We start from the raw sequence: 10,505 nt of genomic DNA, 5'->3' as shown, positions 1-10,505 counted from the left end.
TACATACATACATACATGACAGGGACACGGGTGGCGCTGTGGTCTAAACCACATAGCCTAGGGCTTGCTGATCAGAAGGTCAGCGATTCGAATCCCCGCGACAGGGTGAGCTCCTGTTGTTCGGTCCCTACTCCTGCCAACCTAGCAGTTTGAGAGCATGTCAAAGTGCAAGTAGATAAATAGGTACCACTCTGGCAGGAAGGTAAACGGCATTTCCGTACGCTGCTCTGGATCGCAGGAGCAGCTTAGTCATGCTGGCCACATGACCCGGAAGCTGTCTATGGACAAACGCCGGCTCCCTTGGCCTATAGAGTGAGATGAGCGCTGCAACCCAGAGTCATTTGCAACTGGACCTGGAAGTGCAACTGGTCAGGGGTACCATTACCTTTTTACTTACATGCATACATACCCCGCCCATCTGCCTGGGTTGCCCCAGCCACTCTGGGTGGCTCCCAACAAAATTATTATTTTTATTATTTTATTTTATTTTTTATTAGCGAGTTCTCGATCCTCAGTGGGAAGCGCACAGAGGGCACACATGATCACTAGTGGATCCAGCCCAGATAAGTTTGTTGTGAGCGAACACTCCAGCTGAAATCAGCACGTTTGAGGGCTGCCATCCTATACCCGCCTTTCTCCACTAGGGGCCTCCGAGGCGAAAGCGGCTTTCTCTTTGCAAAGCTTTTCCTTCCTGCGCGGTCGAAGCCGATCCGACGCTGTCTCCTCCTCCACCTGCTGACGACCGAAAGCGGGGCGGGGCTTAATCCGCATCGCCGTCCAACCCGAACGCCGCTTTCCTTCTCGTCGCGTGCTCCACCTTCTCCGACCGGAGTGAGAACTTGTCAGCCCGATGGCTCCGGGCTCCTCCTGCCTCCGTGCAACCCGCACCCCAAGGGCTGCTGCGACTTAACAATTAACGCCGGATACAGGGGAAGGGGAGGAAAAAGGGCTGGGACAGCGGAGCGAGGAAACCTCACATATTTCCCTTCCTTGCACAGCTTTCCCGATCGCGTTGAAGCGGAGGCGGAGGGAACGGGCGCAGCTTGACACGCGCGCGCCACCCGCAGACCCTGAGCCGGACCAGAAGGAGAACCTTGGCGTTTCCCGGCAGCTGTTCGGCCGATCTCCGGCGTCCCTTGGCTTTGTTTGCAGGGATTTTCGTTTTCCTCCCTTACTGGTTGTTGTTGTTGTTTTCCCCCCACTCCACTCTTCCGAAACCATCCATCTCTTTCATTTGATTTATTGATTTTCCTCCTCCTCCTCCTCCCCCCATGAAAATGCCTCTGAAATACGTCAAGAGTCGGAAAGGCAGGGATCAGCTGCTTCACGAAGGGTACCTGTATCGGAAGGAGCGGGAGAGCAAGAGCAAGATGGTCTGGAAATGCGCCGACTACCACAAGTCCCGTTGCCCGGGGAAGGCCCACACGCGCCACGGCAAGCTGGTCCACTCCTTGCCACACAATCACCCTCCTCCTGCCAAGACAGCCGGCACGGATGCCGAGATGTGTGGCACGAAGGAAAGGCCCTCCTCTAGCCAAGAGCCCGTCCGCAAAGGGTCCGTGCCAGGCTGCCAGGCGTCGCCAGGGGTGCCCGCTTCCCGCAAGCCACGCATCCAGAACGATCCAAAGCTAACAATCCAGCTCTTGAGGGCACGTCTGAACGCAGCCCGCCAAGTCGTGTCGGACTTGCAGCAGGGATCTTCTGCTGTCTCTGAGACAGTTCCTGTAGATCCGTCTTCGCCAGCTTCTCTGGACTTGCCTGAGCGCTCAGGTGCATTTGAGAACGCAAGATCCAAGGCCGCCTTTGCTCTGGGCAACAGCACAAATGCACCCCATTTGTTCGCAACCCGGTCCAGTCAGGAAGCTGCTCGCCAGAGGTTCCGCTTGGGCCCTGTCCCGCCTGCAGAAGCCCCCCAGGAGATTCTATCCTGGCTGAGCGAGGCAGCTGAGCAATGGCTGTGTCCTCAGCAGCACAGCAAGGACCAGATTGTGGATATGGTCACCCTGGAACAGTTCCTGAACGTGCTTCCGGGGAACTTGCAGGCGTGTGTGAGAGCCAGGGATCCAGGCAGCAGCAAGGAGGCACTTCAGCTGGTCGAGAGCTATTTGAGGGAAGAGGAGCCAGCTAACGCTGTTCAGGTGCTGGGATGTGGTTTTTTTTCTTTCTTTTATTGATATGTTTACATGTGTTGCCCACTTTTCCTTCAAGGAGCTTGAGGTGGCCTAGGTGGTTCTCCACCTCCCAATGTTATCCTCACAACGACCCTGTGGAGTAGGTTGGGCTGAGAGTGAGCGACTGCCCCGAGGTCACACAGTGAGCTGGGTGGGGATTTGAACCCTGGACTCCTGGCTCTTAGTCCAACGCTCTAACCACTACGCCACTCTTAAGAATGGAATGCTGTTGTGTATCCGATTCTAATGCAGACCCAGAAAAAACTGGTACTGTTTGATGTTGCCCTTTGTGCTTCTGTTGTTGCAGACCTGCTGTAGCTCAGGGGGGAAATGCAGCCCTCTAACCCTCTCTTAACTGGCCCTCTGCGCTTTCCCCAGACCACAACCCTCACCAGCCCTGCTCCATGCCCCTCCTCAAGTGCTTTTGCCTGGCTGGAATTTGTCCTCGAACTATGATGGCGTTTGAGTGTGCTGGGGCTAGAGCCATGTCTGTTGCCCCATCCACCCTTGTCTCGCCATTGGCGTGTGGCCCCTGAGTGATTGTCTGTGAAGGGATGTGGCCCTTTAGGTTCCCCACCTCTGTGCTATAGAGATGCAGTGAGTTCCATCTCCCTGGCCAGAAACTGACGTCCGGTGTTAATCCTTTTCTGACGGCTAGAGAATATCCACTGCAATGCATTCAGCAAAAGGTCATGGTGGTGGGTCAGTGTGGTGTAGTGGTTAAGAGCGGTAGTCTTACAATCTGGGGAACCGGGTTCGCTTCCCTGCTCCTCCACCTGCAGCTGCTGGGTGACCTTGCGCTGGTCACACTTCTCTGAAGTCTCTCAGCCCCACTCACCTCACAGAGTGTTTGTTGTGGGGGAGGAAGAGAAAGGAGATTGTTGGCAGCTTTGAGACTCCTTCGGGTAGTGATAAAGCGGGATATCAAATCCAAACTTCTTCACAGGGTTTGTTGGGGCCTGCACTGAGGGGAAAGGTTTATTTGGAGCCTGTTGGGAAAGGATTCTGGTAAGCTGGATATGACACACATATCAATCATAACCAGTGTTTTTGTTTTGTTTTCGCTGGCTTTTCTTCTTTTAAAGGCTGCGTGAGGTGCAATTGAAGCTATTCCTGGCTTGCAGGTGCCATGATAGAAAAGCTTTCTTCCTGCTTGTCACGCAGCTCTAAACTGCAGGAAAACATTGCTGGAAGCAAAATGTTTGCTGCGCTCTCTATCTCTCTCTCTTGTTGATATAAGGCAGGGATACAAGGCACAGATGGCACATTCTTGCTCGTAATCTGGTTGAGTAACCAGTCTGATTTGGTCTCTTCTCTGATTATATCTCGTTTGTGCCTGTGACAGAGTGTGCATTTAATCACATTGGTGTGAGGTGAGGTTAAGCCTGTGTTCCCATGACCAAATAAATGGGAAGCTTCCTGCTGATCTTCCCTTCACTTTCATTCCGTACAGTTAAGTGGGAAATGCCAAGTGCTGTGATATGGAGTGGCATAGAATGGGATAATCAGAAATGGCCTGGGGCTAAACTGAGCAAAAAGGGGTTTGCACAAAAACATGCCCTGAATGCTATGCTATCAGAGCCAGGGGGAGAAATTGGGTAACCATAGTACCTTTTTAGCAAATGATTTTAAATAATAATAATAATAATAATAATAATAATAATAATAATAATGATAATAATAATAAACCTGGTGTGGTGTCTAAATGCAAGTTATTGGACTTAAGAAATTGCCAGGCCTCTGGTCCATCTCCTCTAGCATAGTCATCTCTGACTGGCCCTGAATCTCAAATGTCTTGGATACCAAGGCTGAAAAAAAGACCCTCACCCAAGATCCTTCAGCTGGAGATAGAATCATAGAATCGTAGAGTTGGACCGGACCATGAGAATCATCTAGTCCAACCCTCTGCAATGCAGGAATATTCAGCTGTCCCATACGGGGATCAAACCTGCAACCTTGGCGTTATCATCAGCACATGCTCTAACCAGCTGAGCTATGTGTGTGCGATGTACGTGCGCTGCCGCTTTTGTGCATTAAAATTCTCTGGTCTGCCCCTAAGCTATGTCCCTTCCTCCCAAAACCTCCTAAGGCTTTGCCCAACACAGTGAACAGAAGTCTTAATACTTAATGGAATATCCCTCTTGTTTGTTTCAGGGCCTGGTAACCTTTGAAGATGTATCTGTGCGTTTCACGGAGGAAGAATGGGCTCTGCTGGGCCACAAAGAGAAAACCCTTTACTGGGATGTCGTGCAGGAGAATTACGATAATGTGGCCTGGATGAGTAAGTGTTCCTAGAGAATCCTGGTGTACGGTTACCAACTCTTTCCACTTTTACATTACTGCAGCATACAGTTCAGGCATGCATCAGTTATACCCAGATTTCTCTTGAAATAATCATCCCCTTGTACATCTTTTATTAACTATTTTATGTGGCCATCTAGCTTCCCATTTTTAGATGCCCTTTGAATACTTTCTTTCATCAACAGTCTTTTTAAGTTGAACTCATGACATTTTCTGCTTCTGTACTTTCCTTGCATTTACTGTTATTTTAACATTTGCTGTACACTGCCTAGATGGCTTCGATACAAGTTAGCAGCATATGCATATTTTTACAAATAAATAAACTGAACTCACCAAGCCTTCCGCCGGACTAGATAGGCATAGGATTGCACCGTGAGCTGATTATTCAATTTTGTGACTTCTTTTAATTGCAGTAGAGAGGGACTGGTGCAGCCAATGTATTCTTAATGAATTTTTAGGACACAGTGTGATTGCTTTTCCTTGCTTCAGCAGGTGACGGGACTGATAGCAAAAGCAGAGAAGAGGATCCTTGGCTGGAAGCGTGCGAATCGGTGGCGATGGGAAGATCCAAGGAGGCTATTTTGCAGAGTCCTGAACAAGACTTGCTAAGGCAGAGCTGTCTGGAGAGGCAGCAAAAAACCAACTCAGGAAGAGAAAGAGAAAAGGATGTTCTCTGTTGCAAGAGTTTGCAAAAACTAGACAGTGACATGGTTCACCTAGAGATGGAGACATGTGCCGATTGTGAGGACTGGGGCGAATCCTTATCAGCATTTATCAATACTCAGGAAAGTCCCAGCGAGGAAAGTTCTAAGCCTATGGCTCAATCTGGGGAGTCACATGAATTATCTGAGAAGAAAATCCTCCAGAATCTTCAGGAAAACTTAATCAAAGAGGACCAGAGCAGTTTGCTGGGGCAACAGGCAAGCCAAGAGAGATCTACTCTTCTTAGAAACAGCTTGAGGGATCCACTTCATCTAGACTCTAGGCCATGTACTGATTCTGCAGAACTGGAGGAATCACTAAGAATTGGCAGCAGTCAGAAAATTCACAGCAGGGAAGATCCTGACTATGTGGCACTGGAAATGTCTGTGGACGAGATTTCTCAGATTTCTGCCAAGCAAGACCTGCAGTCCAAGCCTATGCAGCTTTGCTCAAACCTGATTCTTGCCGAAGCGAACGAGATGGCAGACTTACAGCACAAACCTGCACATGTTTACTCAGAAGTAAGTACCAGTGGGGCTCACTCCCAGGGAAGTGGGTGTAGGATTTCAGATTCAATCAGCGAGGACCAGAACGTTCTGGAGAGCCATCGCGCCAGCATCTCAGGAAATGATGATGGACAGGAGAAATGTCTTCTCTATGGAAATGGTCTGAGAGATCTGTCCAAAGACATGCTTCAGCTAGATGCTGAACCAGGACCAGAGAACCAGAATAGCCGCACTGATTGTGGGGGTCAGGATCAGTGCTCAAAGCACATTGTTAGCCGGGAAATGGCTCACAGGGAAGACCTATATAAAAGTCCCAAGTCCAATAGGCGGTTCACCAAAAATGCTGGCCAGGCTAGCTGTTCCGATTCAGGTAAGAAGCCCAGAGACCTCTTGGCTTTAATGAAACAAAGGCGGAAAAAAAGAGGAAAGTATTTTAATGGGGAAAACATGCATGCCAAGTCTGTTCTTGGAGTGCCTCAAAGAATCCAGCCCGCTGGAAAACTTCAGAAACGTTTGGACTGGAAAGACAAGGGCCTCTACAAACTTAGCCAATGCAGACTTCTTGAACCAGGAAGAAGACTAAGGCAACCCCTCAAAGACCATCTCCAGACTCGGGAAGCATTGCATCTGACTACAGCGACAATCAGAACGGCCTCAGGGACCGGACCTTCCCCTCCAAACCCCAAAAGACTGAAACCCGAGCCAGTATATCCCTCCCCTCCCCCTCTCTACAAAATGGCGGCTGAGCCAACGCTGGCCCAGTTCATGGCTCTGCTAGAACAAGTGGCTGCCGACGCTGTGGAGATAAAGTCTGCAGTCTCCCGCTTGCACACCTCAGTCACTGCCATCCTCAGCGCCCTCGGGAGTCTCTCTGGGTCTTCGGACGAGGCTGAGCTCAGGATTTCCGACTTGGAGGACACCTCCCGAAATACAAAGGCCCAGCTTGTGAAGCAGTGTAATGATATTAAAGCTATTGAGGCCAAACTGATTGGGAAGGCCGTCCAGACCAATGTCATTGCAGGGTTGTGGTCGTCGCTGAGGGGTCAGAGAGAGGCAGACGCCCTTCATCAGCCCCCTAACTAATGTGCAAGGATGTTCTGAAGACTTGGCTCAGAGAGAGATCAAGCACCGATCATTCCAAAACTAGGCTTGGATGCAATTGGTCCAAACAACCTGTTCACCGGTCACAAATCCACCACTCCTTTCTGCTGCCTTAGAAAAACCTTTGCAAGCTTTTGACCCTCTGCTTCTTTCAATAAACCTTTGGTGACCACAGTAAAAAAAATAAAATAAAATGGTTCTTGTGCCTCTGCTGATGTTGATTCAAGTCATACTTGGCCTATCTAGGAATGGAGGGCAGGAGAGTAGTCCGGGAACAAAGGGGATGAGGGCAGCCAGTTTTGCTTGCTACATTCAGGTAAAGGTACCCCTGACCATTAGGTCCAGTCATGGCCGACTCTGGGGTTGCGGCGTTCATCTCACTTTATTGGCCGAGGGAGCCGGCATACAGCTTCCGGGTCATGTGGCCAGCATGACTAAGGCGCTTCTGGTGAACCAGAGCAGCGCACGGAAATGCCATTTACCTTCCTGCTGGAGCAGTACCTATTTATCTACTTGCACTTTGATGTGCTTTCAAACTGCTAGGTTGGCAGGAGCAGGGACTGAGCAACGGGAGCTCACCCCGTCGCAGGGATTCGAACCGCCAACCTTCTGATCAGCAAGCCCGAGGCTCTGTGATTTAATCCACAGCGCCACCCGCGTCCCTAATCACTAACATTGCATGTAAATTCCTACCTTTCCTCTGTGGAACCCCAAAGGGTGTAACTGAGGGTTCCCTGGTAGTTTTCCATCCAGGAACTGACTGAACCAGCTTTCCCCAAGAAGAGAGAGGTCCTCTCCCTCACTTTTATCGCCATGTTGAAAAGCACAGCATGAAAGTGTTGCCTGTCTCCCAGTGCTGCTTGCGGTTAGAAGCTTCTGCCTGGAAGACAGGGGTCACCCTACGACAGAGCACCTATAGGCTGCTGAGGCAGATGAGAGATCCCTGGGATAAAGAGGGTGAACGAACAGCACTATAAATGCAATGGTCAGACAGAGCGAGCTCCTGACAGCAGGATGTGTCACAGCAAAGGCCGTCCATATAGTATTGCCAACTTTCCCATCAGCCACTAAAGCTGCGCCTCTTAACAACAGCTTGACGTGCAGATATTTATTAATCTCTAAAGCACCTATAATGTTTAGGCACAGTTTGAGGTGGAGAATAACAGGAGAAGGAGAAGGAGCAGCCTACAGACTTAGGTCATGTCCACACCATACATTTGTAGCACTATGATACCACTTGGAACAGCCATTGTTTTCCGCAAAGCATTCTGGGAGCAGGGGTGGACTTTAGTAATCTCTGGTAATATGGCACCAAAATTTGGCATCCCTGAATTATGGAGCTTCTCGATTTTGCGCCCCATCAGCTTGGCACCCTGTGCGAGGGAGAACCACCCTCACCGCTCTAAACCCAGCGCTGCTATGAGCTGTAGTTTGCTAAAGGTGCTGGAAGTTGTCAGGAGAGAGAACCCCTCATTCCCCTCACAGAGCTAAATTTCTCAGAGTGGCTTAATGCTCAATGCCTCTTCCGAGAGAACTACCAGGAATCTGGGGGGGGGGGAAGCACAATTGTTTAAAATGGCATCATAATGCTTTAAAACAGGCTTCCTCAACCTCGGCCCTCCAAGTGTTTTTGGCCTACAACTCCCATGATCCCTAGCTAGCGGGACCAGTGATCAGGGATGATGGGAATTGTAGTCCCAAAACATCTGGAGGGCCAAGTTTGGCCATGCCTGATTTAAAGCTTTCCTTTGGGGGGGGGAGGTGCTGGCACTGTGTTCCCTTGAACATCCCCAGAAAAACAACAACATTGCCTTAAAGTCCAATTAGAAAGCTTGGCAGAAATGACTGGCAGAATCCGAGACCAGGGACAAGAGTCGGTGAAAGAAGATTGGAAGAAATTCAAAGACTATTTACAGAAATATTGTAAAATTAATGAATGTTAGAATGATGTTGGATAGAAATTAAGTGGTTTCCAGCTGTAATGCTTTAAGAGACATGAAAAAAAGGTTCATAAATGGGCAAAAGCTTAATGGCAAGGATTTGCTGAACTAACAAATTGAAGTGGAATACAAAAAAGAGAGGTATGAGGAGGTCCGGGGAAATAAGTGTAAGAAAAATATGCAACGGAAAATTAAGGTGTTCTTAACTGTTTTTATTCTGTATTTTTTCTTGTATTTTTATTTTGTATTTTTCTTGTACTTTTTCTCTTTTTTTCTTTTTTTCTCTTTTCTTTTTTATTGTAATACCTTAAAAACTTTAATAAATATCGTATAAAAAAAATTAAAGTCCAATTAGAAAGCTTGTGGTGTATATTCATTTGAGGATCCCGCCTGGGGACCTGAGGAGACCTGGATTCAAATGCCTAATTATACCTGGCAGCAAGTACCTAGAGGTGTCTACATTCCCAAAAAGTACAGTTCCGTAGCACTCCTGGAACATCTAAGCTGAGATCCATCAACATGGGCGGTTGAGCAGGCGCAGCTTCCCTTTTGTATTTTGCAAGCTGATTGCAGCATTGGGGCTTGATGAGGAACAGGTGGCCCTCCCCTGTTCCAAGCTTACTCCAGCTGAGGAATCACACACTTCCCAGAGCTAACAAGCTCCACCTGGCTAGCTAGGGAGCTGGGCTGTGGGTCCTTGCCTGATTCAGCCTCCTAGAGCACCCGCCCACCGCTCCCTGTGCCTTGGAGCTGGCCGAGTTCGTGGAGACAGGGGCCCCTTTGTCTCTGATTCCTGGGCGCTGACTCTCAGCCCTTCGCCATCTTCTGCCGCCCTGTGAGTACATTCCAGCTACCCCACCCACCTCTCCTCCACCTTGCCCTGGTGTGTGCCAATTGTGGCTACACCCCTTCCTCCTCCCTGTTGTCCTGCCAATTCATGAACACTCGTCCACTGTGAAGCTCGCTTGGGGCCAACCCCTGCTTCTCAATCTAACCTAACCTAACCTAGCTCCTTGGAGGGAAATTGGGATAGAAATATAAGATTTGGGAAAGTGGGATAGAAATGCGGCAGCTAGACTGGTGACTGGGAGCGGCCGCCGAGACCACATAACACCAGTCTTGAAAGACCTATATTGGCTCCCAGTACATTTCTGAGCACAATTCAAAGTGTTGGTGCTGCCCTTTAAAGGCCTAAACAGCCTCAGTTCAGTATATCTGAAGGAGTGTCTCCACCCCCATCATTCTGCCCAGACACTGAGGTCCAATGCCGAGGGTCTTCTGGCGGTTCCCTCACTGCGAGAAGCCAAGTTACAGGGAATCAGGCAGAGGGCCTTCCTGGTAGTGGCGCCCACCCTGTGGAACAACCTCCCATCAGATGTCAAATAGAACAACTACAACTAGACTTTTAGAAGACATCTGAAGGCAGCCGTGTTTTAGGGAAGCTTTTAATGTTTGATGGATTACTGTATTTTAATATTTTGTTGGAAGCCACCCAGAGTGGCCGGGGAAACCCAGCCAGATGGGCAGGGTATAAATAAATTATTATTGTTGTTGTTGTTGTTGTTGTTGTTAGAAACTGGCATGATGCAAATTGAATAAAGGGGATGGGGAGGGAAGAGGGAAATAAGCAAACTGTTTGCCCCTCCAGCACTCAGTGTCACCATGAAGCCTTCCCGAACCTGACACAGTCCAGATGTTTCGGGCTGCAACTCCCATCAGGGGCACTGGGAGTTGTAGTTCGAAACATCTGGGTGGCGCCACGTTGGGGAAAGATTGTCATAGTT

General features: G+C 49.2%; 1 protein-coding gene across 2 annotated transcripts; it reads left to right on the top strand.

The window, feature by feature from the left end:
- Window positions 1–655: 655 nt before the first annotated feature.
- LOC310701128 (uncharacterized protein) lies at window positions 656–6,975 on the top strand. Of its 2 annotated transcripts, none has more exons than XM_083491444.1 (3): window positions 656–2,138; window positions 4,326–4,452; window positions 4,965–6,975. In XM_083491444.1, exons 1-3 carry the CDS (start codon window positions 1,272–1,274, stop codon window positions 6,761–6,763), a joined length of 2,793 nt encoding a protein of 930 aa, XP_083347570.1. In that variant the 5' UTR covers window positions 656–1,271; the 3' UTR covers window positions 6,764–6,975. The 2 variants fall into 2 exon arrangements, with proteins under 2 accessions (XP_083347570.1, XP_083347569.1); XM_083491443.1 differs by having other exon boundaries at window positions 734–2,138; window positions 4,962–6,975.
- Window positions 6,976–10,505: the final 3,530 nt, after the last annotated feature.

This window comes from Podarcis liolepis (assembly GCF_965112155.1).
Source record: "Podarcis liolepis genome assembly, chromosome: 2".
Taxonomy (NCBI): Eukaryota; Metazoa; Chordata; class Lepidosauria; order Squamata; family Lacertidae; genus Podarcis; species Podarcis liolepis.
The sequence above is the reverse complement of the archived record's forward strand: the minus strand, read 5'-3'. Positions and strand labels throughout refer to the sequence as shown.

Excerpts from the sequence above, each read along its gene's own strand:
- LOC310701128 (XM_083491443.1), top strand. The coding sequence starts at position 1,272 with ATGAAAATGCCTCTGAAATACGTCAAGAGTCGGAAAGGCAGGGATCAG. Across the intron at positions 2,139-4,325 it reads AGCCAGCTAACGCTGTTCAG|GGCCTGGTAACCTTTGAAGA; the intron begins GTGCTGGGATGT and ends TGTTTGTTTCAG. Across the intron at positions 4,453-4,961 it reads CGATAATGTGGCCTGGATGA|CAGGTGACGGGACTGATAGC; the intron begins GTAAGTGTTCCT and ends TCCTTGCTTCAG.